At 39.8% G+C, this 25,746-nt stretch overlaps 7 protein-coding genes across 8 annotated transcripts; 4 read left to right on the top strand and 3 right to left on the bottom strand.

Annotated features, from left to right (window-relative positions):
* Nucleotide 1: 1 nt before the first annotated feature.
* tsen15 (TSEN15 tRNA splicing endonuclease subunit) lies at nt 2-985 on the top strand. Its single transcript, XM_033982769.2, has 4 exons — nt 2-85; nt 170-251; nt 473-608; nt 762-985. The coding sequence occupies exons 1-4, from the start codon at nt 38-40 to the stop codon at nt 934-936; spliced, it is 441 nt and encodes a 146-aa protein (XP_033838660.1). The 5' UTR covers nt 2-37; the 3' UTR covers nt 937-985.
* A 748-nt stretch (nt 986-1,733) lies between these two features.
* Nucleotides 1,734-5,218, bottom strand: zgc:55943 (uncharacterized protein LOC406337 homolog). Its single transcript, XM_033982350.2, has 6 exons — nt 5,108-5,218; nt 3,420-3,554; nt 3,022-3,101; nt 2,850-2,920; nt 2,696-2,759; nt 1,734-2,314 (listed from the first exon to the last, which is right to left on the bottom strand). Exons 2-6 carry the CDS (start codon nt 3,508-3,510, stop codon nt 2,276-2,278), a joined length of 345 nt encoding a protein of 114 aa, XP_033838241.1. The 5' UTR covers nt 3,511-3,554; nt 5,108-5,218; the 3' UTR covers nt 1,734-2,275.
* A 203-nt stretch (nt 5,219-5,421) lies between these two features.
* On the top strand, nt 5,422-7,003 carry sec22ba (SEC22 homolog B, vesicle trafficking protein a). The gene is made up of 5 exons (XM_033982348.2): nt 5,422-5,614; nt 6,163-6,272; nt 6,348-6,508; nt 6,581-6,727; nt 6,799-7,003. Exons 1-5 carry the CDS (start codon nt 5,540-5,542, stop codon nt 6,951-6,953), a joined length of 648 nt encoding a protein of 215 aa, XP_033838239.1. The 5' UTR covers nt 5,422-5,539; the 3' UTR covers nt 6,954-7,003.
* Nucleotides 7,004-7,077: 74 nt separating this feature from the next.
* On the bottom strand, nt 7,078-8,855 carry imp3 (IMP U3 small nucleolar ribonucleoprotein 3). Its single transcript, XM_033982349.2, has 7 exons — nt 8,616-8,855; nt 8,345-8,452; nt 8,202-8,276; nt 8,040-8,119; nt 7,884-7,935; nt 7,735-7,807; nt 7,078-7,651 (listed from the first exon to the last, which is right to left on the bottom strand). The coding sequence occupies exons 1-7, from the start codon at nt 8,750-8,752 to the stop codon at nt 7,625-7,627; spliced, it is 552 nt and encodes a 183-aa protein (XP_033838240.1). The 5' UTR covers nt 8,753-8,855; the 3' UTR covers nt 7,078-7,624.
* Nucleotides 8,856-10,178: 1,323 nt separating this feature from the next.
* On the top strand, nt 10,179-17,316 carry slc35a3b (solute carrier family 35 member A3b). The gene is made up of 8 exons (XM_033982345.2): nt 10,179-10,292; nt 11,286-11,526; nt 13,358-13,512; nt 14,084-14,206; nt 14,283-14,457; nt 15,927-16,045; nt 16,362-16,495; nt 16,572-17,316. The coding sequence occupies exons 1-8, from the start codon at nt 10,251-10,253 to the stop codon at nt 16,663-16,665; spliced, it is 1,083 nt and encodes a 360-aa protein (XP_033838236.1). The 5' UTR covers nt 10,179-10,250; the 3' UTR covers nt 16,666-17,316.
* Nucleotides 17,299-24,210, bottom strand: fam78ba (family with sequence similarity 78 member Ba). 2 transcript variants are annotated; one of them, XM_033982347.2, is made up of 3 exons: nt 20,296-21,347; nt 19,643-19,922; nt 17,299-19,181 (listed from the first exon to the last, which is right to left on the bottom strand). In XM_033982347.2, exons 1-3 carry the CDS (start codon nt 20,619-20,621, stop codon nt 18,912-18,914), a joined length of 876 nt encoding a protein of 291 aa, XP_033838238.1. In that variant the 5' UTR covers nt 20,622-21,347; the 3' UTR covers nt 17,299-18,911. The 2 variants fall into 2 exon arrangements, with proteins under 2 accessions (XP_033838238.1, XP_055084401.1); XM_055228426.1 differs by lacking the exon at nt 20,296-21,347 and adding an exon at nt 24,188-24,210 and having other exon boundaries at nt 17,464-19,181.
* cmpk (cytidylate kinase) lies at nt 21,459-25,487 on the top strand. Its single transcript, XM_033983048.2, has 6 exons — nt 21,459-21,717; nt 23,025-23,171; nt 23,271-23,423; nt 24,009-24,085; nt 24,250-24,346; nt 25,108-25,487. The coding sequence occupies exons 1-6, from the start codon at nt 21,574-21,576 to the stop codon at nt 25,147-25,149; spliced, it is 660 nt and encodes a 219-aa protein (XP_033838939.1). The 5' UTR covers nt 21,459-21,573; the 3' UTR covers nt 25,150-25,487.
* Nucleotides 25,488-25,746: the final 259 nt, after the last annotated feature.

The following is a 25,746-nucleotide window of genomic DNA, read 5'->3' as shown; positions in this document are numbered from 1 at the left end:
GGACGTTGTTTCACATTGAAGCATATACGTTGTAAAAATGACTGAAACGGCCCCGGTTGAAAATTGGATCCTTCTGCATCCCGTGGTGAGTGCTCTCAGCCCTAGCCTTGTGTTCTTTTCGTGTAGTTTCTTCCCCAATAATTACCAAAAAGTGTTTATTTTGTTATAGTTTTGTGAAATGAAAAGCCTTGGGGTCGAGGACATCGCTCAGGTCCATGCAGCCTTCCTCGCTTACATGGACCTGACTCAGGGTGAGACAAAAAACAATGATTTGCATAAACTTATGACTACTGCGGCTTATTGTTTAATGAAACGTGTATGAAGCCGTGTCAGATAGACGAGAACGCCTGTATACTTTAAAAACCTAATTTGTGGTAATGAAGCAGCAGTTTTAATGCTGCACGCGATGTTGTATTCTGGAAAATCACCACTAGATGTCACTATTGTATCTGTCACCATAATTGTTTTGTAGTTCGTCACTGGAAAGAAGTGTCTTGTCTCAAGTGCCCAGAGCTGCAGCTGGTTCTACTGGAGGCGAGAGAGACAGAAGGAGGACCTACTCATACTGTTCTTCCTCTGTCTGTCCATAAATCCATTACCCACAAAAGGTGACAGATGATTATGTATAAAGCTTTTTTAAACATTGCTTTGTGGTATTTTAGTGGTTGGACATGAACTTACAACCCTTATCAATTATTGCATATATGTATGTAAAGTTATATTTTTCAATATTTACAGCCCCTCCCTTATTTTCTTTGTAGTATTCGCTGTGTGCTGGATAGAGGATTTCCCATGCTGCTTTGTGCGGTGGCGTCAGACTCTACTCTTGTGTACCAGAAGATCTCTGACGGTCTGGTGACACCTGAGCCCCCCGTGGGCCCCTTCCAGGACGTGGAGCGGCGGCAGAACAGAAAGAGGCGGCACCACCCCCAATAAGTAGGTGGAGCATTGGACTCAAAACTAGACATTTGTTAGTTACATTAAATTATAATTAAACACTAAACCAAAATGCATTCAACATTATCCTAAAATGATGGCTTTTTATTTAATAAAAAAACTAACCATCTGAATTTCTGTGTCTGTTTGCTCACTTTATATAGCTTGCGTGTCAATACAGAATAGACATGAACCGAATACAGCGTTTTCAATTCTGATACCGTCAAATATCAATACTTGAATATATTCTGATCGAGCAAAGGTAGAAAATAGTCATTTTCCTCTTAAAGCATAAATAACAATTATGTTATGTGCAGTTATTTAAATAATTACAGAAAAGTAATTATTTGAATAACAAATACAAGTTACATTATGAGACATTCTGAACATATTACATCAATTTAGAGAGGAAAGCAGAATACCTGTTGAAACAGTGTTTTGTTTTTTTTAGATTGGTGCTCCCTACTACGTAGTGTGTCTGCTCTTTGTGTCTGGTATTTAAAGGGCCAGTATAATCCACTTTAATAATACTGCATAAGCCTTACGCTGAACTGATTCTGACTCTTACACTGACTCTTTGTGTTTCTCTAAGCCTTTTAAAATATATTAATTATTCACCCCTGAAGGACTGACAGATGTGGCTGCCATTCTCCTTCCATGTTCTTCCTAGCCACCTCCAATCACTCACTCACACACAGACAATATTCATATATTCTATACCCTGTTCATACATAGGAAGGGTGAATGGTCTTGCCCCAGCACTGTTGAATTAAAAACTTACTTCCACAACTTGACAGTGAAATAAAAAAAAATATTTATTTTTCTACAAAAATGCATTATTGTATGAATGAAGGCCGTGACTATAGTGTATACAGTCAGTGAAGTTGCAGTTTTTCTGTGATGTGGCGCATGTGGCGGCTAATGGGAGTTCAGATATGATGTGTTCAGCCCTGAGTCTTTTTGAGATCTCAACTTTATAACACAAAGATAAACACAGTGAATGGGCTAACCAAAAGTAGAAACAAAATATATACTGTCGGAATAAAAATCTCCAGAGGCACCCGGAAAATAATTCAGCACAATGTCACTTATTGTAGTTCCTCCCGGGTGTCAAATACCTTTTGACAGCTTGAAGGTTCTATCCAGGACTTAAGTTTGTCTTCCACAATAATGGCTTCATGGGGGAGGTAAATCTGTTAATATCCTCAAACAGGATTTAGAAGTCGATCTCTGGGCTGTTGTTTGTAGTTAGCGTGTACATGAGCTGAGTGGTCACAACAAAACCAGGACCAAATGTGTGACTGACAGGGCAGAACCTTTTATGGCTGAAAACACTGCGCTACGTCAGATCATCTTCTTCTGAGCAGTAGTCTCTTCCCTGAAACAAAATGCATCATCAATTGCTCTTGTAACTTAAAAGGCGCACTGTGAAACTTTTGGTGTTCTCTCCACCTTCTTGTCTCAATGGAGATGTTATTGCACTTTAGTTTTCATGGTGAGAGTTTGTCAGCTATACATGTCTTGCATTAGTTGCAGTGATGGATGGATTCTAATTATGAGCCGGCTCTCCTCTCCACAGATTTGACCTGGTGGCACCAAATGCTTGTCTCCATGGAGATAGATAAGTAAGTTTATTGTCATACTGTGGAAAATTCCAGGAGAAGCAATAACATCCCCATGGAAACAAGGCTGTGCTGAACTCTCCACAAGAAAAGTTACCTAGGGCACCTTTATGATACAGTTTTATGATCATTCTTACCTTTGCTATCTTTTCATCTAACATCCTGAAGAACTCCTGCTGGCTCTCAGATGAGTGGATGCTCCTAAGACCACATTCTGTAATTAGTCTCTTGTACAAACACCAAGTAATAACACAAGTATAAAAATATAATGTTAACATTAGAAAAACTGACTGGATCTTGCCATCAGCATTTGGTTCAGTTTGATCCAGCTGTTGACCTGCTCCAAGCAAAGCGCTCTTTTCCTGTATGTTCATATAGTATTTTTATTATGTAAATAAATAATAGTTTTGCATTTTTTTAAATGAAAGAATAAAAACGTCTTGTTTTAAATAAAGTGCCCCACCGTGCTGTCCTGGCTGTCGCCTCCTCCTTCTTCTCCATTGATGTACTTTGCTTTTTCCACTACTTTCACCTTGTACTCATCTGTGACAAAGAGGCACATTGTGTTATTGTGACATATCACACACTCTTAAAGCCCGTAAATCAGATTATTAAGTTTTTAGTTTTATTAGGAATGAATGACAATTAGCTGAGATCTATATGTCTATATTCCAATAAGGCAAACTATTAACTGAGCCTGAAATATCCTAAAGAAAACACAAATTTTGTACCAAAATTATGATGTAGACAAGGCCAACATCTAATATATAGTAATCTGCATAAACCATTCTTGAATCACAGGCCTAGGATGAAACACAGTACACAGAGAAAGATGCTTAATTACTGAGCGCTGTGACTGACCAGAGAGGAGGTCCCCGTTGCTGTGGGCTTTGCTGTTCTCCTCCTCTCCGTTGGGTACTGCAGACACCTGTTTGGCCGACGTGCAGCCCATCTCCTGGTCTGTCTCCTCAGCCCTGAGCCTCAAACATAGTAAATCTGAACACAGAGGGAGGGAGAACAGGAGGGAGAGCCTCTTATAAACTGCAGGCATAACAATAGACAGGAGGTATGTTTTCATATATGGCACAATAATTCATTTCGTAGAAAGTATTCAGACCCCCTTACATTGCAGCCATTTGCTGAAATCATTTAAGTTCATTTTTGCACACATGGCACCCCATATTGACAGAGAAATGCAAAATTTTTTATAATTCAGCTAAATTTCAACAATGAAAAACTGAAATATCACACATCCATAAGTATTCAGACCCTTTGCTCAGTGTTTAGTAGAAGCATCCTTTTAGGCTAACACAGCCATGAGTGTTTTTGGGAATGATGCAGCAAGTTTTTCACACCTAAATTTAGGGATCCTCTGCCATTCCTCCTTGCAGATCTTCTCCAGTTCTGTGAGATTGGATGGTGAACATTGGTGGACAGCCATTTTTCAGGTCTCTCCAGAGATGCTCAGTTAGGTTGAATGGCTGGGCCATTCAAGAACAGTCCTGAAGTCACTTCTTTGTTATTTTAGCTGTGTGCTTAGGGTCATTGTCTTGTTGGAAGGTGAATCTTCGGCACAGTCTGTATTTAGTGAGAATTTGACTGAATTTTATATTACTTTCAAGTAAATCTGGTGTAGAATTTACAAGCCTAGATTGAGTGCTCTCAGTAGTATGTTTTTGACTGAGGATCACATACTGAAATAGGAAGCAGGGTCAGAGGCTGGTGGTCAATCAATACTGTAAATCATTTAAATGAGCACATTTAGCAGAGGTTTGACTGTTCACTGTCTTTATTCAGGCTTGCCATCAGGTCACACCAAAATGGTTGTTAGTCAGAGTACGATGGTGGAGGTTTATTGAACTTGGTGTAAAGAGTTCTGTTTTGATAGTTCACCAGGAGACCTTCTGGGGCTGAGGACCCTCGGACTAGTCCAGTTTGACTCGGCACCTAGAGAACTGGACTTTAATTAAATATGGCGCGGTCAGAAATATGGCGGAAAGGCGCTGTAGTTTGTCAGAAAGGACTATAACGACGGGACCTGGTACAGGCTGCTCTCGGGCAACCCCAGTCATGGTGCCAGCTGCTTCACAACAATGAGGCCTTTCAATCTGTCGGACGGTGCTGTTGCGCCAAGCGCCGGTGCTTTCTTTCGGAGTGAGGCTTTTTCTGAAATATTAGACCACGCACAAATAGTCCACCGCCTGTCCCGCACAAACACTGCCCTGTGATTTGTGCATGTGTGTGTGGTAAAGAAGCGCTGTGCGTCCTGAAGGGGAGGGTGATTGATCCGGGACACCAGTGTCTGCCGGTGAGATGGTTCTGACATCATCATCACCACATAACCAAGCACAATGGTTTGAAAAGGCGAACAGTATCCTCCAAAAATCACCGGTGCATAACATTTTATTCATATAATACAGTGGCTGTGCTGTGCTCGGCAAAATACTTAACACAATAATAAATAGTGTGTTTTTCCCCACTGCAAAAGTCACCAAACGAATCTAAGGAAGACAAAACAACAGTGTACTGTAAATGTACGCCAAATTTACCTCTGAGGTTCGTCCATGGCCCAGGCGCATTGTCCTGGTTTAGCGCAGAGATGCTCGGATGGAGCCGATAAGCCGCAGCTCTCCTCCTCTCAGCGGTGATGCGGACCGTCTGTCTGCTGAGCCCCGCGGCTCCAGAAACACAACACCTACGACTAAGAAATAACAGAAAAAAACATAAGCAGATTACAGTGGCGTTTCAAATAAACCCTACTTGTTTTTAGGGTTTGTTTCCTCTTTACCTCTTGATATTGGTGAAAATACTGTGATAGTTTGTTGCCACACGGGAGAATATTGATGGCGCACCTCAGACTTCCGCTCCGCGCACTCCTACTACAACAAAGTTGTCTGAACTGAACTTTTTATTCCTGTAACCTATTTGTCACGGCCTAGGCCCGATAGTAGTTTTAAGCAAAGAGTAACTGTGCAATTAAGATGATTTTATTGACCATGTTTGCCCGAGTGTCTGACGGGCTGCCGCTGGCCGCGTCTATTCAAGAAAATGAACAGGTAACACACATGAATCTCAACGGGAAAACATCTCTACAGAGCAGAACAGCACAGATTATTAATGAGGTTAACGCTTAAGGTTTGGATAGAGGTCGCCCATCTCCAGCTGTTGAGCTAGACTTGGACCTCGCATGTGTTGCACGTTTTGGGTTGATGAGGTAAACTGGAGCCTCGGAGGACATCCCCCTAGACAGGCAGGAGAAGCAGGCAGGACAAGTATGCCAGCTCCGCACAGAATTGTCTGGGCGGCGTGGGAGTTGGACTTTCTTGCTTTGAGGCGAGTGGCCACTCTGCCTCCGCGCCTAATAGCTAATAATTTAGTAATAGCCAAACAGAAGGTTGTATTCTTCAAATTAATAAATGTAACGTTTTATAGTGAGCAGTTACCACCAACCATACTGCAGACAGCAATATTTTCTTTGAAATCTGTAGAACAATTTTGAAGAAAGTTCTCTTAGTCATTAGGCTATACGTTATCTGCCAACTTATTGACAACTTATAGCTTATAGCTGGTTTAGACTGTGGTCTGGTTTGTTGTCATTGCTCAGTACGAGAGAGACCTCCAGCAGTACCAGACTCAGGCCAAGCAGCTTTTTCGCAGACTGAATGCTCAGAGTCCAGACCGGTGCACTCTAGAGGCTGGAAACCTTAACTTTCAGTAAGATCTAATACATAAACCTGAATTCATGTTTATATGCAATCAAGAATCCTAATTGATGTGACACTTTTTCAGTTATTTAATTGCAGAGGGTGTGTGTTATCTGTGCCTTTGCGAGCCTTCATTCCCAAAAAAGGTGGCTTTTGGATATCTCGATGACCTCCACAGTGAGTTCTTTGATCAGTATGGAAGGAGGGTGAGCACAGTCACTAGACCTTATGCGTTTATCGAGTTTGGTAAGGTTACAATGCATTACTTATCACTTTTATTTAAAAACCCTCTATCCAATGACTTAACTCTTATTTTAGACAATTATATCCAAAAAGCAAAGAAGATGTATGTTGATGGCAGGGCAAGGAGAAACCTGGGCAACATCAACACAGAGTTGCAGGACGTACAGAGAATAATGGTTGCCAATATTGAGGAAGTTCTGCATCGTGGAGAAGCCCTTTCTGGTAAGTTGAATGTGGTTGCTTTTCAAGCACTCAACTCAAGTACAGAGTAAAAATGCAAGTGTCTTTTTCAGTCCTAGATACAAAGGCCAGCAATTTGTCTTCATTAGCGAAGAAGTATCAGAGTGATGCCAAGTACCTCAACACTCGTTCCACTTATGCAAAGTTTGCTGCAGTCGCTGTGGTCCTTCTGACACTCATCATCTATGTGCGCTTCTGGTGGCTCTGATATGAACTCAATCAAGGATTTAAACACTGAGTTTTCTAAATGATCCATTTAAATGTATCATTCTCAATGGACCAGTATTGCCCAGAGTTTACCTGGAGTAATGTTACAACATTAAACTGAGCCATTTGTCTTGGGGGTGACTTTTATGTGAAATGCAAAGCTGGAATGTTCTTTACTTGCTATGGATGTCAAGCATTTAGAATGGGTGGGACAAGTAACATGCAGGGTATTTAATGCAATGTTTACAGTAGATTAAATATTTATCAAATAAAAGTTCCTTACATAAACAGTTTTTGTGTGTACCAAGACTTGACTCTGTACCAAAGTGCAGTCTAATTGTTCACACAAGTCCACATCCAGAGCAAACACTGTGCTCCACTCCAGGTAGTCCTCGTGCCTCAGTCTCTTCTCAGTTCATTAAACCCAGAGACTAGAGTCAAAGGTCCAAATCTATGCCTTTCATGTTTTTCTCACACAGTAGTGAAGTGAAACGGGGATCTTGCAGGAGCAGCTGTGATTATCATTATTCTGAAGATCCAGGCACAAGCCACTTTGAACCAGTCCCATAGTGGTTATGCTTGAGAGGAATATGTATAGTTTATCCAGTAGCTTCTCACATCGAAGTACGATTCATTTACTGTGAACACAATACTTCTTTGTCTTGAAAAGGATTATGCTACTAGGTCAAAGTCATCCCTCTGTAAAAAAACAAAAAGAAAAAACATTTGTTTTTACAGTCAATTTTTTCAGAATCGCAAAATTATCAAATTATAAGCTTTACCTCATCGTTATAGTTCATGACATGCTGCTTGATCTTTGACGAATCTACCCAAGTTACAAAGTCTTCCATGTTCCTGTCAAACGCAAGATACATGTAGTACAGATAAGAACAAATTTGTTTTTAACAGTATTATTTTTTAAACGTTTTACCGTGTAACAAGAAAAGCTGGATCTGTAACAATTTCTGGACCAACACGCACATCTGAAACTGATTTAAGGATGCTTTTTTAAAATACAAATTACACATTAACCAAATATGACTAGAGGAATAAAAACTAATTCAATAGGAGATAAAGAGAAGGATACGTCCTTGTTCAATAAATGTGATTGCAGTTTTTAAGTTTTGAGCCATGCGAAGACTGAGCATGATACATGGTAGTCTCCTCCTGTACAGAATACATAGCATACAAGGGTTACATGTTTTGTTTTTTGTTAATAGCTGATAAATATTTAAGAGTTCAATCCTACCTGCAAAAGGAGGACGCTGTGACCTTCTCAGTGAGGGCCAGGTTCTGTTTGGTGGGAATCAAGCCAATGTTATATCTAAAAGAGACAAATGGCACGTTTATTAGGTGATCATTAAATGCTGACAGTTTTAATAATTCACTCACAGTTTCTCCAGCAGCCTGTGTGTGCTCTGAGCTCTGAAACCGTCCTTCTCATCCAGGTCACGAATCTTCTGAGTCAAATCTCTGATGTTACGACTGAGTTTGTTGTACCTAGAATGTAACAATCATTTAATTTCAGGTTTGATTTAAAGCTGGTGAGTTTGTAGCTTAAAACCATATCATTTTAATAACTACAAACAAAACAACACTTGGATTTTCTATTTGACACTTCTGATACAATGAGACAGTTGGTACAAATGAAATAGAGCCTTACTTCATGTAGTCCTCACGCTTCTCGATACGGAACCTTCGCAGCACTTTCACCTCATGGATGTTGTTGTCCACCTCCCAGTTTATAAAATCTACCTTCTTCAGAAGTTTCTGCTCATGAAATTTTAATTTACGGACCATTTTGCCAGTTTCTTGGACTTCTTTGAACGCGTGTTGCTCAAATACAAACAGGAAAAGCTCAACACAAACCGGAACCACGTGGAAATTTCTTCTTCTCCGATGACGTCAGAATGTGTAGTTTAAGAACATTTGAGCTGCAGCGCCCCCTAGTGAATAATAACATTTGTGTGGAAGTTTCTCCAAATGTCAGTGTTTGTTTTTCTTTACTATGTAGCGTGAGATTTTGGACACAAACCGCTTGAATGAATTAGACATTTTAACTTAACAAAAAAAAAGCAAAAACACTGAAAGCTTCAGGGCGCTGACGGTGGCGGATCTTCTTGATGTGACATTATGTTTGGGCTTGAACTGTCCAGGTGTGAAAGAACATCGTCCAGCAGGTGTCACCCCACATCTGGTGCCTTTACGCCGTAGGTCTGCAGATCCATGAGTGGGACACATTGTTGGACAGTGGTAGTTTTGTGACTTTCGCGGGTCTCTCTGAGCGTCTGTGCGAAGGAAGACTCCTCACGTATCTGGTGTCATCTGCTAGATTCACCATCTCAACGTAAGTTTTTGATTAACTGGATTATTTAGTTGGGTTTTAAAAAGTGTTTGTTGAGTAGTGCAGTGTAGTATTTTCTTTATTTGAACGAGGCACTCAAAGTCCTGGTGATAATATTGTGTCAAATATTTGTTTTCTTATTTTAAAAACAAATATTGGTGTGTCGCACCAAAGGTGCACGCAGGCTCATCCTTTTCATTCATATGGTGTAAACGTCAGTGGCCACATCTCTGACTAAACATCTGAATAACTTGCTGTTGGTGACTCCACTGTGTGCGGCTGTTTAGTGATGCCCCTATCGTGCGTTTCCGTTTAGAAACTAACCCCAGTGTCTCAAGGAAATGAATATCATGTAAAATACCACTCATGATCTCATGTCCCTTATAAGAAAAAAAAAAACAAACAACTCTTGATGCATGTGTAATAAAAAGGATTAATAACAAAATAATAAAAATGCTCACCCTGAACTGTATTTTTTTTTTTTTTTTTCCATTTGAAATCAGAAAGTTTTGGAAGACTTAAACTTCAAGTGAGTCTGTCTTGCTCAGGTCGAGTCCACATCTGTGGTCAAATCAGAGAAAAAGAGGTTAGACAGACTTCTGTGCTGATCATAATGTTTTAGGTGTAAAAGAAATACCCAAATTAGTGTAACTAGATAAGGTGCTTGGAGCAAAAATTCCTTTTAGCAGTCATTCATATGTAGTAGTTGTGCAGCCAGAGTTACAAGTTTTCCACGTACCCCAGGCAAAACAAGGGAGGGATTGTGATGACCTGCTCCTTGGTGCAAATAGAACTCCTTCTTTACTGTTCCAGTTGGTTTGACATCCCTTTTCTGCCAAAGCTGTGCGCAAAGTTAGCTCATTACAGTGTTATACAGCAGTGTTTGGTGAACTTTGAACTGACATCTTTAGCCAATAAAAAAGCGTGAACCACTGTGCAACTTCACTGTGTGAGATGTTGCAACTGGATGAAGAAAACGAGAAGTGTGAACCGGAGGTACTGTAACCGCTGTTACATATTTATATGTTTGAACAGAGTGACGTTAGTAGAAGTCTTTTAGTGTGGATTATGGTACAGTCATATCTTAAAATGTGCTAAATATTTATGTGTTTGGACATCTGTAATGTTACCTGCTAAAATCTTTTTTCTTTTTTTGCTATTTATTTATACTTTTCATGACCTCTGGAGATGTCACTGTTCTCCGTGTACTTGTGTTGTTTGATATCCTTATTTGCTGACTGTCTCATTGAAAAAAAGCTCATAAAGGTCTCTGGATGCACAGTTCAAGTACCTATAGCTTAATCTCTCTTACTTATCATATTGTTTAAGTCTTTAGTGTAAAAGTCTTGGTGTGTTTGCTACAGACTTAAACTGTAGTTTTTCCACATAATATTTGGAAACTCATGTGTCACTGTCAAATGACAGGTTCAAAATATTCATACTCCTTCACAAGAAAACTTACCTGTCTAACAACACAGCTACAGAGCTATTCAGAGGCACTGTTAACCTGCAATAATCATTCTTTGAATGGCTGTTTCCACAGTAATCATCACATATACTAAACATATATTTTATAAACACTATGAACCTGGAGAGGTGCACCCCTTGAGTATTTGGCTTAGGGCTGGCACAAACACACTGTTTACTAATGATACCCCATTGGAAAATGTATTTATTTTTTGGCCTGTAAGATTAGACAAAATAACAAGCAACGTGAAACAGGGGTGAAGATTTTGTTTTTGTTATTTTGATTTACCGAGAATGTTCCACAGTATAGCATGAAATATATCTATTTCTATAGAGAATGCACTAACCTTCTATCTTCATTGAGTCATGCAGGTGGCATGCAATAGTATAGTTCTTGGTGGGTGAAAACAAAATAATGAACAACAGGTTACATCTGTACCATGTTACTCCAATGTTATACATAGATGTATTGTTTAGTGCCAGCCCAGCCCCTAAATGGATCTTTTTGTTTTATATTTACAGGCCTGCGCTGTTGCGCCCCCTAAAGCACGCTCTGTGATGGTTCTTTCTTCGCCTCACTCCCTGAGGCTAAAGTACATCTCTCTGGGAGTGCTGGTGCTGCAGACCACCTCCCTGGTCCTCACTATGCGCTACTCCCGAACACTCGAAGAGGAGGGCCCCAGATACCTGTCGTCTTCAGCTGTGGTATCGGCCGAATTCCTCAAAATCGCTGTGTGCACACTCATTGTCTTTGTGCAAAGCAGTAAGTATGGCTTGAATTGTGAGTATGGGAAAGGCGTCATAGAGTAATATTACCCCTTAACACATGAATGGTTTTCTCATTATATAATAAAAAAGGCATGAGATTTTGGCCCAATTTGCCCATCTGGCTACAACTCCCACTCCAACCTGTCCCATGGGAAATTAATGGTATCTAACTATTCACAAACATGCTAAGCTTTATCAAAATCTGGGAAACTGGTTGTGGTAACTGGTTTGTGTCAAATAAGAGCGGTGTGAAGGGAGTAAATCAAGAATAATCACTTTAAGTTGTGGAAATGTTGTGTAGCCTAACAAGTTAAGCATTTTTCTGTTCAGAATATAGAAATAGAAACCTTGATTTTTATTATTGGGTTCTGCTTTGACTGTTCATGCTGCTCCACAATAGCCTTGTGTTGCATGCTGCTGTGATCTTCCATAGAGGCCATCATGCAAAACAGACATGGAATTCAAAATGTTTTCATTAGCACAGTGTTATTCAGTTACAGTCACTTCCTATATACTAACCCTACTTCCCTACCTCTTAACCTAAACCCTAACCTTGTCCAACCCATAACTTAACTTGTTGATCTAATAATGATAGGATAAAAATGTAAGTCACGGGGATCCCATAATGGAGACAGGTCCTCATGAATCCAGTGTGTATACGTATTTTAGTCCCCACAGTGTAATAAATTAATACCTGTTCACACACTCATAACCACATACTGTGTTTAATTATTTTAAGGGTTTTTATATTACATTGCATTTATTTCTGGGAGACTCATCCTAACCTTAATCCTACAGTTGATGAGATAAGTAGAGGCTTTCCTCTGTTTTCTAAATTTTAGTTTTACATTTTACTTCACAAATTGCCACTTGTCTGATGCAAAATTATGATGAATATTTTCCTTTCCCAAACCAGGTAGTAATTTGAAAAAAAAATATATGTCAAATGCACATATTTTAATCCATATCTGGACTTTAAAGGGCCCATATTACAGAAACATACCTGGAGTTGTGTTTTGTTTCATTCACACATGTTTAACACACAAACTCTGCATATTTAGGCTCTTTTCTTCTATCAAACAGAAAACACTCTGTTCCACCTTGTGAAGTCATGTGGTAATACAGGACTCCACTGTGTTTTTAAACTCCATGCACTTTTAGATGATGTTAACCCTGGAATTGTCTCTACTGAACTAAAGGTAAAAGGTAGATCTTAACTTGAAAAAGTACCGCTTCATGACAACACAACAGAGCACGCAACATCACTCAAAACATGTTTGAATAAAACGAAACACAACTCGGAGTATGTTTTTGAGGAGGTAACAACATTCAACCAAACCTCAATGGGCAATTTTGCATAATATAGAACCTTTAAACAATGTTGTAGATCTAGTGATAAAGAATTTACATTTACATTTTTGATTGATTTTTGTCCCCAGACATTCTATGTATATGTCTATATTGCAATCTCACTGCTAGTTGTGCAGCTGACTGCTTTTCATATCTCAGTATTAACTATTGTACACGCCCAAATGCCAAAGATAACACACATTTTCAAGTACTGTAGATTAAACTTTGTTTAACTTTCTCTGTGTGTTCTCGATATGAAACTATTTGCACATGAAATTGTAGATGTATTGAAAAAAATCTGATTTGATCAAAAATTGGTAAAAAAAAAAATAAAAAAGTAGTGTTCAAACTAATTAGCATTAAGATTAGTGTTACACATAGATTAGGTGCATCAGGACATTCCACATGTTGACTGGACAGCAGCTGTGCCTCAAATGTCTTTGTATATTTGCTCTCTGGGTGGTTTTCTCTGACAGATTTGAGTTTACGAGCCCTGAATCACCACCTGAAGGAGGAGATTGTGAACAAGTCAGGAGAGACGCTGAAATTGGCTGTTCCTGCTGCGATCTACACACTACAGAACAACCTCCTTTATGTGGCTCTGTCAAACCTGGACGCAGCCACATATCAGGTTACTCTCAAATATGCTGCCTCCTCTTTCCCCATTTATAAGAGTCATTATTGTGCCATTTTGATGCAAATCATATAAGTTTTCCATTTTCATTATTTATACACTTGTAAATGAACATCAGAATAGTGAATTACAAAACCAAGTCACTTCCCTGTTGTTTTAAAATACCTTCATTTGTGAAGGCATCTCGTGGACCTTACCAAACCCTATTTATATTCTCACTGAGGATTTGCCTATGGTAAAAATGTGATTGCTGTCTACTGTCCAATAGACTTAAGCCCACAGCCACTGAGACAGCTCACAACCTCAAGTGGAAAAAAAGTGAATAATTATAATTTTATTTATTGAAAGTGCATTATGCAACTTTTGCGGTGAAGGATCCATCACCTGCTTGTGTCCATGGAGATGCTATTAATTTTGTCAGTCATACTACACATTATGATATTAAACTTTTATACATTTTGTTTTTTTAATAATATAAACACCTCTCCCTGAATGCTTCTTCCTCCTTCGTTGATCATTTGCATACATAGTATAGTTTAGCCCAAGTAACCCTGTGTATCTCAAACAGGTTACATACCAGTTAAAGATCCTCACCACAGCACTTTTCTCCATCTCAATGTTGGGAAAGAAGTTGGGTTTCTACCAGTGGCTGTCGCTGCTTATCCTAATGGCTGGAGTTACTTTAGTACAGGTAAAGGTGTGCCCAGGTGTTCAGTGGTAATTATGTGACCTTTGAACTCTGACTTTGGGTGTGCTTGACCCCGCAGTGGCCCACAGAGTCTATAGGGGACTCGGAGCAGAAGGTGCTGTTTGCCAGTTCACAGTTTGTGGGGGTGATGGCCGTGCTCATGGCCTGTGTGTCCAGTGGATTCGCAGGAGTTTACTTTGAGAAAATCCTCAAAGAGACCAAACAAAGCATCTGGCTTAGAAACATACAACTGGGTAAGTGGAAATCATAGAGTAAAAATAATGTTAGCTTAGTAGATGTTTTTGTCTCCCAAAAGGTTTATTGAAGTAAAGGTCTAGATAAACATGGCTGACCATCCAAAGGCATCCCTGTGTGAACTAAATAATCTAAACGTGAAAATGATTATTTGTCTATGGTTATTTGTAATTGTTGGCTTTGTGATCAAGCCTCAGGCACAGGAAGACATGACCAGGCCCTGTAACCTGACACATGTTTCAGTTGTAAGCAGGGGGTAAAGGATCAAGGAAATATCTTGGTGAACCCAGAAACAATCTGAAAAACTAAAATGGAGACAAATGGGAGGGATCCAGCAACTGCTTTGTCCTAACTCTTGAAGCCATATGCGTTCCTGTAACGAAAGCTTTTCTAATGAGTAACAAATTAAGTCCTGGGTGTAATGTTGTGAAGACAGTAATCCGGGAAGTTTACAGCATTGCATACGCTGCTTGTCCTTGGAGACTTGTGATTGAAGCCATTTGTCTATGTGTATACTGTATCGTATTGTTTATTTCTGGTCATACTGTAGGGTAAGTTCACAAAGCTATCCTATTACATATTCAATTTCAAAACAGCAGATAGTTGTAAATGATAAAAAAGATTAACTAAAAGTTTGTAAACTAATAACGCCAGAAGAAACATTAACCACCTGAAAACAATGGAACAGAATCTCTTTATCAGTAGCTGCAATCCTTGTATAATGTTTTATTTTGTCACAGCACTTTTTATCTTCACAAAATTTCACTGTGCCCTTGTAGATAAAGGTCATAATGTTCTTAAGAGCAACTGTTTGGTCTTTGGTGATGTTACAGTTCTCCTTTTTTATCCATATTATAAAGTGACTAACAACACACTCTAACCTTGGGTACCATTATTGCAGTTGTACATTTGTATTTTTGCACAAAAGCCTGTTGATGAGCTGTTACAAACTCAGACCCTATTGAAATTGAGCCAAATTATATGCTGTGAGTCTAGGCTCCTTCACTACTCTCTCATTATTGTTCATCTTTTGAATTGAGGTCATCGTGTTTTACGACACGTGACAAAATCTCTGCAGGGGTCAGGGGTCATAAGGCCCTTGTCATTAAGAACAGGAGAGAGTGCTGTAATGAAAGGAGGGACAGGGGCGTGGGAACAGGGGATGGGGGGGAATGCGCACGGGACGTTTTCATTAGTGAAAGTGAACAGTAATTTTAAGTGACACATGGCGCCCTCTAGCTGTTGTAAATTGTAATACTACAAAGCTATTATTATATTAGACAAGCATGTAATTATCAGTTAGTTTTGTTTGACATTATATGGGCTAAATTGATTTTTACATAAGACTCATGATCCCGTCTCTGTTAATTCACCTCAAAACTGTTATTACTGTTAGTTATGACTTTTTTTGGGATTGAAGTACAACAAATATGCGATATTCAGATTCACTGTTCATCCTCTTCTCCAGGTTTGTTTAGCTTCATCCTGGGCTTCGTAGGGATGCTGGTGTACGATGGAGAGAGAGTTAGAACGTCTGGCATGTTTCAGGGCTACAGCATCATCACCTGTGTGGTCGTGCTCTTACAGGTGCGATTAGAACCTTTCTCAACCTTTCCCACCTGAGAACTCCGGCTTGCAGTTGCAAGAAATTGAACCAATATAACGGCAACAGCTAGCCTTAAATTGGGCACAGTTACATTCCTAAAAATATAAACCATTTTCCACCTGTTAGTGCATAAAGTTACTAAAGCATACAATTAAAATGGAAATATTTATGTGATGACTCAAATTTATGATATTAAGTGAATTATTTATAAATGTTTCAGGGAGCTTCTTGGAAGAACGAGTAGAGCTACTCTAAACTCCTCAGCTGTAACTTTAACTGTCACTTTTGTATTTGCAGGCTCTTGGGGGCTTGGTTGTAGCAGTGGTCATCAAATATGCAGATAACATCCTGAAAGGGTTTGCAACCTCTGTGTCCATCATTGTGTCCACACTAATCTCATACTTTATTCTAGCAGACTTCAATCCAACAAGGTAATTATGGACGTTATGTAACCAAATGGCTTACAAACTGCTGTAAAAACATTTTCTTTTCTTCTCTGTTTTTCAGTGTATTCTTCATCGGGGCAGTGCTGGTCATTGCGGCCACATTTCTCTACAGTTACGAGGTGAAAACACCCTCAACAAGTGTGATTAAAGTATGATGGAAAGCCAAGAGGTGTTCAAGGACCTTGCTATTTTCCAAACATTTTAGATTTGGATTCTTGCTTGCCACAGTCATTTGGCAATATATTTTTTGCAAATGTGTAACAAACAAAGCCTCCTGTTACAACTGATGAGATGGATGTTGCTGTTCCCTTCCAAAGCCTGGTTGGATTGAATGATCACTTTTACACAAGGGATTTAGGTAAATTAATCTATTTAATTTTTTTATTGCAATTAAAATTGTGTTAACTTAATTTTTCATTTGACAACTTTAAACTATGTGTTAGTTATGTAAGAATCTGTAAATCCTCAAATACACCACATTTCCCATGTATGTATCCACTACAGTCTGACTGTAATGCATCTATATTTTCTATTTATTTATATAAGAAAAATCTACCTGTATTTGAACTGTTTGATTAGTGGATATAAGAAGGTAATCTATTTATTTTGTATTATTTAAGAATTTTTATTTTACATATTTTATATGATTAGGGAATTACTTTACCTCACAGCCTCTGTCTGCCTGCGCCTATGATATGGGATCAGACAGGATGACAGTTGTAACGCTGTTGCTCACAGTGTGTGTTTGAATCAAACGTTCTGCTTTTTAAATGCAAAAGAGATGAATAAATTAAAGACCTTTAATAGTCAATCTACGAGCTGTGAGCTTTCATGTGGCATCAAAGTGATACTAAACACAAGCACACACACAGCAAAACACACCCTGGATTTTTAAACATTTTTCTGTAACAGTCGTTGCACATTTGGGGAAAGCAAATCGGTCTCTATAGCAACAGATGCTTGGATGAGCCACAGTGACATGAGCAGACACCCTGAATTCACAAACCCGTTTCTCACCGTATTAGAAGTAGCCATCTTTATTCAACAATTACTCCCATGAAATGAACACAAAATGTTTTCTTCTTGACAACAAAATCCAATAATCGTTGCATAGTTGTGGATGTGTGTTTTGGGCATGGGACAAGCAGGAGAAGACAGATGGTAAAGGTGCAGCATGGACCCGTGGAGAGGCGCAGATGGACCGTGAGTCACTGAGGGGACACTGGGCGCACCGTGACATATTGTGTAATGCCTAAAGAGTTTGTGCCACAAAAAAATAAAGAATATGTCGCAACATAGGTTTTTAGTTTTGAAAAAATTGTGTACCTCTGGACATTCATAGATATTTTAGTTGCTAATTACAAAGACGTAGCTTACAATCTTGCTTTCAAGTGGGTCACAAGCCCGGATATTAGCCCTTAAGAACACTATTACAAATAAATGAATGAGATGCTTGAAACATTTTATCTCTGTATGTTTAAGCAATTCACTTACTGGATATATTAGTACTTTTGCCAGAGGTTACTCATTTGCAAAATAATATAGTATTAAATGCATGACTATATTATGTTGTTCCAAGCAAACGTTTAAATTCCCTTTGGATCCCCTGAGTGTAAATAATCATGTCCAACACTAGATGGATGGTCTGCCCCGTTCCAACTGTAATCAAAGTCTGGTTTGCCCTCACCCCTTGTTTTAAAAATGTTGTATGGCACATGTCCAAGTCATTTACACTGCACTTATCAAAGGCATATTGACCACATTTATTTACTAGCCAAAAGAGAAGTGAGTTTCAAACAAGTAGCTGAATTCTTTTGGTGTTTTAGCAAAAGTTCTGTGAAACTGTGGCAGGTTTAGTTTTCTTTTATGCCATGTGGATGTTCTTCATACAATCAGATGGAAGCATGAGTTAAATCTTTATCTAAAATCTGTATAATACTGCTTTCTGTCTTATACATAGTGAACATATGTTTAACTGAGTGTGCTGAAGGCCTTGGTTGGCGCTGATGAGGTTTTACAGCCTGCAATCAAAATGTCTCCAGGTAACAACTTATACAAAACAAATGCTTTTCTGCTGCTCCTCACGAGCAGCCTCTGCTCGTTCATGCAATTAGATCTACATAAGGATGCAGGATGCAGTTCATTCTGGGGCCAATACCTCAGTGGTGCAGTAAAAAACATTGTATTTCTAAATGGCAATAGAGCTTTTAAAGCAGTCCACACTCTGTGAGTGACCTTTGACCTGAGTCAATTTACTAAAACGCACTCTTGTAAAATGTTCCAAGTAAATCTCTTGAAGCTTTGTTTATCTTAAACCATCTTAAACAGTCTATCTGCTTTTCCCTGATCCATAGTTTTGATTTGTTTTTTCTCACATCCTACATTTCTGATAAAACAATCATTATTTCATCTGAGTTATGCTTTCGCTGATTTTGGGCGGGATGACAACAAGTGGTGCCCCCCTGCGGGGCCTCCACATGAGTACTTGAGCGTCATTGGCATTGGGCCGACCCAGTGCATTCGGGGGAATAGGCTCCTGGTAGTTGAGTATGTGTGGCTGTTCCTGATAGGGACGTCCCACCAGAGAGGCTCGGGAGCCCAGAGGCATGTCAGGGTCCACTGCGATATCCACTCGCATCCGCCAGCGCACAGTCTGCAGGACGATCCTCTCCTGCAAATACACATTAGAGATGAACATCACTTAATAAAACTCTGGCTCAGCACGGTTAAATTCAGAGAGCTCTAAATTTAGGCAGGTGATTTTGTTGCTTTGACAAATAAAACTCGTATCAATAATATAATAATAATAAAACAAATAGCTTGAAATGTATTCAGTGGAGATGATTATCTTTGCACATTAGTGTTCTGGTTTAACATTATAACATTACATGTCTAACTCTACTCCATATAAACCTGTTTTTGGGCCATAGTCATACTGAAGGCCACAGGTTAAGCTGCTTACACATTGCAACTAAAATGTATTTCTAGTAAAATGCAGGAGATTAAGTCATTTAACATTACACATGAAATCAAAGGGTAAGTAAAAAAAAAAAAAAAAGCTATTCAAAATGAATGAATTCAAAGTTTAGAAAAAGTTATTTACAGTTCACCTCAGTGCACATAACATTTTACCTTTGTGATGGTGTTCATAGCCACAAGCCAGGTGATGAAGCTCTGGTCGCGAGTGATGTGGGTGAGCATGGGGGTGTTGCTGTTGCTGATTGGGACGGCCCATGTGACACTGGGGTAAAAGTTGTCGTTCATGCTGACCGTGAGGCGAGAGGGTTTGGAGGTGGGACCCGTCAGAGTCACGGTCTCTGTGGTGTTGCCGTACCAGGGGTAACTAACACCATCCGAATCACTGATGGCTTTGACCCGCCCCTCACGCAGCTCGGGCAGCTCCCAGCTCGACCTACAGAGACAGATGATGAGATCAGGCATTTGAATTGAGACGTGCAGTCCAGTTAATGTAGCCATGCAAACAACATCTTAAGAAACACTGGAATAAAGGTTGTTATTGTATAAAATGCAAACCCTTATAGACCTACTGTGACCTACTAATTTAAAAATATACACTTGTTTCTGCTTAGGCAATAGAATGATAAGTAAACTGTTAAGCATTTGTTAAGAAAATTGTCAACACCCATTTGTACATTTGTCAAAACACAAAAAGCCATTCATATTTTAATGATATGAGACATTTTAATTAGCTCTCATAGGCCTCTAATCCTATTTGTGTAAAAAGTCAGGTGTTGAGGGGTCAGACTGTCTGGTGAATCACTTACATGCCAATGTCCCCATAAGTGTTGTAGAACTCCATCTGTGTACACGCCTGAATCCAGCCAACTACCCATGTTTCATTGCGGGGGACTGGTGGCATCACTACGCCGGCTGAAGCCCTGAAATAGGGCGTCTTGTAGCGCAGCACGATGGGGGAGTTCTCCTCTATGACCGTAGGACACTGGTCGATAGAGGCTGACACTTCATACACCACGATGTTTTCCCGTCTGATGCGGGGCTTGCAGGCGATGCTCTGGAGGCAGCCCATTGCGCAGGCGAGCAAAACGACCACAGAAGAAGGCAGCAAAAGATTCCTGCACTTTATGGACATTAGTCCCTTTGTTTCACCAGTGTACTTGACAGAGTTTAATTCATCGCTACTGAAGGAGAGGTAGGACAAAAAGACGAACCACACAAGCACCTATCATGATATGTGGGGGATGATCTTTGAGGGGAAGAGGTATCGCAGCTCTCCGCAGCCTCCTCCCCCCGGTCTGCCTGGTCTGTGCCGCACTGCCCTTGGAGCTCGTCCCCACAAACTGAAAGTCGGCCTTTCAGCTGGTTGTCCGCCGTGCGTCCTCCTCCTCTGGTCCCAGTCTGATCCACTCCTTGCCCCTTGATCCTGCTGCTGTGCTCCCGGCTCCGCGCCGCTGTCATGTCAGGCAGCGACAGGGCAGACAGGTGCGCCAGAGGAGGGGGTCAGATTGCCTTTTGTTTGCTCGTTTTCTCCCGTATTTCACATCAAAAGCGGGGCAGTAGCCTTCTCATCCTGGCTTCGACCTACATGTAGACAAAAACCTTGACGTGCGTCTGAGTAAACAGGTTTGCGGCTGGGCTTTTAATGCGTCCTGGACACTGTGTTTCCATTCTTAGAGATGCATGAATGGTGCATCGTGAATGGAGGCACCGAGGCGGCAAAGATGATCAGCATAAAGCAGAAAATATACCCACAGCGTGATTTGGCTCCTGCCCGTCTTTGCCTGGTTTCCACGGTCCTGGTTCAGCTCCGGAGCATCCTTTAGCCGCGTGTAGGTAGCCGTTTGGAGGTGCTGATGCTGAAGAAACCAGGGCGGGGCGTCACCCGAGCTCTGCATAGAAAAAAAAAGAAAAAAAAAAAAAGTGCAGTTGGGGGTGGCTGCGTTGTTGCGTCACGAGGAGCTGGGTCTCTGATTGGCTCTCGGCATCAATAGCGGAAGCACTGCCGTTTGAGTCGCTCTGACACGCATTCATCGACCAGCCTTTCATATTTTTGCCCTCTGTCCCACCGGTGCTGGGACCAGTGTATGTTCGGCCGTGTGTCCGGGTTCGTGTCTGAGAGGGTGCCTCGTTTGCTTAACCAGGTGTCGCTGATGATGAAACCGCAGGTGGTGTTTGTGTTGGGAGGCCCTGGCGCCGGTAAAGGGACCCAGTGCTCCAAAATAGTGGAGGTACGAGGACAATGAAACCACTCGTTTTTATATTCTTCATGTAGGATAATGGTACTTTCATTTCACGTCAGTCGTTCGTAGTCTGTACGACTTGATTTTCATACACAATTAATGTGTATTTGACTTCCGGTTGTCCTCTAAATATGTCCGAATTAGCCACGTAGCCACTTAGCATGAGGATTCAAATAAAGAATACAAAATACTGTGGGCAATCATTTCAGAAGTATAATGGACTATTTAAGCGCAACACAACACCACTTAAGCTAGAGGCAAAGTAGTGATTTGGCTGTTACAAACTATTAATTAGTATTGTTACTATTTACACTCTAGTTATTCTGGTTGAACTACTATAAACTTACACCCACAGTTTTGCTGAGATAATACACGTCACCAGCCTTTATCTGAACAAATAATCTGCTTTGTGTGTGACAGGTCAGATCCAGGTTGTAATGTCAATCATAACACACCCACTCAAATGATTCATTTGACATACATGTACTTCTTTATTTGACACTTGACACCAGCTAAGGCAGACTGGCATCAACTTGTGACTGTATTGATGTTCAAAGTCAAAACAGGATTTTCATTCTGTTTTGAGTTGTCAGTCACTGTTGAGCAATTTGCAGGAAGAGAATTGTGGACTTGCACAATGGTGCATGTCCGGGTGTACCTTCCTGATGCCTGGAAGATACTGTGGGAATGTCCGACCTCATACCACTCAGAAAGTCTGTCTGGCTTTGTCCAGAAATGAACATGCTTTGATCTGAAATGTGTATATCAACTCAACAAAAGTAAAAGACCTTGTGAAGATGCTGGCTAAAGCTGGTAATAGTGTGTCATTATCCACAGTGAAACGAGTACTGTACTGTAATGTAAGTCATTACTCCAAAAGAAACATATAAAAGCCAGATTACAGTTTGCAAATGCACACAGAGACAAATACCTTAATTTCTGGAGACATGTCCTGTGGTCTGACAAAACTAAAATTGAACTGTGTGGTCATAAAATGTTACGTTTGGAGGAAAAAGAGGGACGCTTGCGAGTCTGAGAACACTTTCCCAACTGTGAAATACAGGGGTAGCAGCATCATGTTGCCGGGTTATTTTGCTGCAGGAGGAACTGGTGCACTTGGATAGCATCATGAGGAAGGAACATTATGTGGAAATACTAAAGAACCATCTCAAGACATCAGTCAGGAAGTTAAATCTTGGACTCAAATGGGTTTTCCAAATGGACAGTGATCAGAAAAAAGTGTATGTCTCTTTTTTATAGTGTATGTAAACTTCTGGTTTCAACTGTACCTACAGAACTTCGCCTACACCCACCTATCAGCGGGAGACTTGCTGAGGGCAGAGAGAGCCAGGGAGGGCTCAGAGTGTGGGCAGCTTATTGCAAACTACATCAAGGAGGGAAAGATTGTTCCTGTGGAGATTACTATCAACCTTTTAAAGCAGGTATGTCTTATATTTAAGAGCTAAATTTAACTACTACAACTACTACTTCCACACACATTTTAAATTTGCATATTTCCTTTACTCCAATTATGTTTCAAGGCAATGGAAGAGACCATGAAGAAAGATGAGAAGAAGTTCAGATTCCTCATAGATGGTTTTCCACGTAACGAGGACAACCTTCAGGGATGGAATTCCGTGATGGACGGAAAAGCCGATGTCAAATTCGTGCTTTTCTTTGACTGTAGCAATGAGGTTAGTACCAAAAGACAACATCTGATAACACCTGAGAACATTAAAGTTTTTTTTATTCTGCTTGTACATATACAAATCTCTATATTTGAGTCTTTTTTGAGAAGTCTTTTACAGTTTTTTCCTGCTTTCTTATTTTGACATTTGAATTGAATTACTTAACATTTTTCGCTCTATGTAATTATATTATAATGTGTAAGTTATGAAAAATATGAAGAGAAACAAAAACCTTTTCTGGTGAAGGGTCTGTCACCTGCTTGTCGCCATACAAATGTTATTGGTGTGCGTGAATGTTTGACAATATGGCATTAAACTCATCTCCAACAGAAAGGTGATGCCAATAGGTCAAGTTTCAAGTCAGATCTGTAGAGAGGCAACCCCCGCTCACAGTAAGAATGCATTTTGTCAGGGTATTTTTTTAGCATTAAAACCTGTAACCTGTAATTTAATGCCATACTGTTGAGAACTCCTGGCAAAGCAATAATATCTCCATGGAGATGAGCTGGTGATGGACCCTCGGTGAAAATAGTTAAAAAGTTAAATAGTGTATCTCTAGGGACAATTCAAGACAGTGTATTATATTCTCAGGTTTGCATTGACCGGTGTTTAGAACGAGGCAAGAGCAGTGGACGCACAGATGACAACAGAGAAAGTTTGCAGAAAAGGTACAGTGTGTGACAGATGAAGCATTCAAGCATTAAGCATTTTCATTTTGGCGTGACCCATTTAACAACAGTCAGACACCTGAATGCGTGTTTTTGACCTACTTCTCATCTCCTTCGAGTCTCCTGTGCCGTCTGACCTTAATAATGTTTTTTCACTGATGCAGAATCCAGACCTATTTGCAGTCCACACGACCCATCATCGATCTATATGAAACACAGGGAAAGGTGCGCACAGTGGACGCCTCTCGCTCTGTTGACGAGGTGAGTGCTTGGTGAAAGAGACATTCAGAACATATGTGAGGGGGGTTGTCTCTGGTCGAATGAATATACCAGTTCAGAGCTACCAATACACACACTAGGTAAACATTCAGGATATATTTGAAGCTGAATTTCTGATGTACTCTTCCTTACCTTTTATTCTGGTTCATGATTAAAGGACTTGTTTATAAGATTTGATTTAAAATTCCATAAACATGACCTAACTGTGCCCCCAGATACAACTTAAATGTGTTAAAATCAAATATAGCTTGTACCGATAAAAATATTAACGCTGATTCATTATTTTTGTGTTTTGGTTCTGAAGACGATCCAATCAGAAAGCAGAATGGGCCTCACATGAGTCCTTCATTTGGGTTTGCAGTTTTAATGCCAAAATCTAAAAGGATGATTCTTCTCTCTGATTTGAATCATCACTTCCTAAACCCCAGCACCTGCAGCCAGTCATTAATCTGCCTCTGCTGCTGCCGTATATGCTGTCCATATACTGAGAATAAGGAAAATTTGCATGTGTCCTCTCTATATATATGCAGGTAAATGCACTTGCAACCAAGCTTCAGTTGTTAGGTCAGTGCTGAAATACTATCATTTATAGAAAGTATGTCCTTTATATCCTGCTGTCTTTATTGTTATATATGAATTCAGAATGGTGACTAAAAAGTATATCTTTCATAATAGCTCTCCATGTATTTTTGAGGTTTAATTGTTCCACTTTCTATTTTGAAATGCTGTGTTGTGTTTTTCAGGTGTTTGCCGATGTGAAATCCATCTTGGATAAAGAGGGTTGACCTTACTGTCTCTACACATTACTTTTAAATTTTAATTTTATCTTCTACATTGCTTCCATAAGTTTCTGTCATTTCAAACTTTTTACATTGTTTTTTGTTTGTTTTTCATTTTTTTGTAAATTCTGCCCATGGGTCATGAGTATGTGTATCTATTCATAAGTGTGATTAGAACTGCCATAATTGTTACCAATATTTACATTTTACACTTAGTGTAGGGCTTTTCTAAGGGACAAATAAGCACTAAACCAGAAAGGTTAAGTTGGATTCATGAAGAAGTTTTCAGCCTGCACTCTTGGTATGCAAAATAATAATGAATAAACAAAATATATAAAATAAAAGCTTTGTGAATTGTCCAATATTTAATGGAATGCTGTCAATATCATCTTTTGAACCGACTAAATGTGAACTAGACAATGTGTTGTGTTTTAACACAACTGACCAGCAGAGGGCTCTAGACACCTCAAAAAAACAAAAATATAAGACGTTTATCAAAAAAAAAAAAAAAGTCTATACACTATTTTTTCAGTATTAAAAATTATGTTATGTAAATAAACATTTCTCCTTATAGTAGAAACAGCTTTCAAAGTTGCGAATATA

This window comes from Periophthalmus magnuspinnatus, chromosome 17 (genome assembly GCF_009829125.3).
Source record: "Periophthalmus magnuspinnatus isolate fPerMag1 chromosome 17, fPerMag1.2.pri, whole genome shotgun sequence".
In the NCBI taxonomy this organism is placed as follows: domain Eukaryota; kingdom Metazoa; phylum Chordata; class Actinopteri; order Gobiiformes; family Gobiidae; genus Periophthalmus; species Periophthalmus magnuspinnatus.
The sequence above is the reverse complement of the archived record's forward strand: the minus strand, read 5'-3'. Positions and strand labels throughout refer to the sequence as shown.

Coding starts and splice junctions, on each gene's coding strand:
- tsen15 (XM_033982769.2), top strand. CDS start 38: ATGACTGAAACGGCCCCGGTTGAAAATTGGATCCTTCTGCATCCCGTG. Junction 86..169: donor GGATCCTTCTGCATCCCGTG/GTGAGTGCTCTC, acceptor ATTTTGTTATAG/TTTTGTGAAATGAAAAGCCT. Junction 609..761: donor AAATCCATTACCCACAAAAG/GTGACAGATGAT, acceptor TTTTCTTTGTAG/TATTCGCTGTGTGCTGGATA.
- zgc:55943 (XM_033982350.2), bottom strand. CDS start 3,510: ATGGGCTGCACGTCGGCCAAACAGGTGTCTGCAGTACCCAACGGAGAG. Junction 2,921..3,021: donor GCGACAGCCAGGACAGCACG/GTGGGGCACTTT, acceptor ATGAACATACAG/GAAAAGAGCGCTTTGCTTGG. Junction 2,760..2,849: donor AATGCTGATGGCAAGATCCA/GTCAGTTTTTCT, acceptor ATGTGGTCTTAG/GAGCATCCACTCATCTGAGA.
- sec22ba (XM_033982348.2), top strand. CDS start 5,540: ATGATTTTATTGACCATGTTTGCCCGAGTGTCTGACGGGCTGCCGCTG. Junction 6,509..6,580: donor TTATGCGTTTATCGAGTTTG/GTAAGGTTACAA, acceptor CTCTTATTTTAG/ACAATTATATCCAAAAAGCA. Junction 6,728..6,798: donor TCGTGGAGAAGCCCTTTCTG/GTAAGTTGAATG, acceptor TGTCTTTTTCAG/TCCTAGATACAAAGGCCAGC.
- imp3 (XM_033982349.2), bottom strand. CDS start 8,752: ATGGTCCGTAAATTAAAATTTCATGAGCAGAAACTTCTGAAGAAGGTA. Junction 8,453..8,615: donor AAGCGTGAGGACTACATGAA/GTAAGGCTCTAT, acceptor GTTACATTCTAG/GTACAACAAACTCAGTCGTA. Junction 7,652..7,734: donor TCATGAACTATAACGATGAG/GTAAAGCTTATA, acceptor GTTTTTTTACAG/AGGGATGACTTTGACCTAGT.
- slc35a3b (XM_033982345.2), top strand. CDS start 10,251: ATGTTGCAACTGGATGAAGAAAACGAGAAGTGTGAACCGGAG. Junction 11,527..13,357: donor CATTGTCTTTGTGCAAAGCA/GTAAGTATGGCT, acceptor TTTCTCTGACAG/ATTTGAGTTTACGAGCCCTG. Junction 16,046..16,361: donor GTGTGGTCGTGCTCTTACAG/GTGCGATTAGAA, acceptor TTGTATTTGCAG/GCTCTTGGGGGCTTGGTTGT.
- fam78ba (XM_033982347.2), bottom strand. CDS start 20,621: ATGTCCATAAAGTGCAGGAATCTTTTGCTGCCTTCTTCTGTGGTCGTT. Junction 19,923..20,295: donor ACTTATGGGGACATTGGCAT/GTAAGTGATTCA, acceptor CTGTCTCTGTAG/GTCGAGCTGGGAGCTGCCCG. Junction 19,182..19,642: donor CTATGAACACCATCACAAAG/GTAAAATGTTAT, acceptor GTGTATTTGCAG/GAGAGGATCGTCCTGCAGAC.
- cmpk (XM_033983048.2), top strand. CDS start 21,574: ATGTTCGGCCGTGTGTCCGGGTTCGTGTCTGAGAGGGTGCCTCGTTTG. Junction 21,718..23,024: donor AGTGCTCCAAAATAGTGGAG/GTACGAGGACAA, acceptor CTGTACCTACAG/AACTTCGCCTACACCCACCT. Junction 23,172..23,270: donor CTATCAACCTTTTAAAGCAG/GTATGTCTTATA, acceptor TTATGTTTCAAG/GCAATGGAAGAGACCATGAA.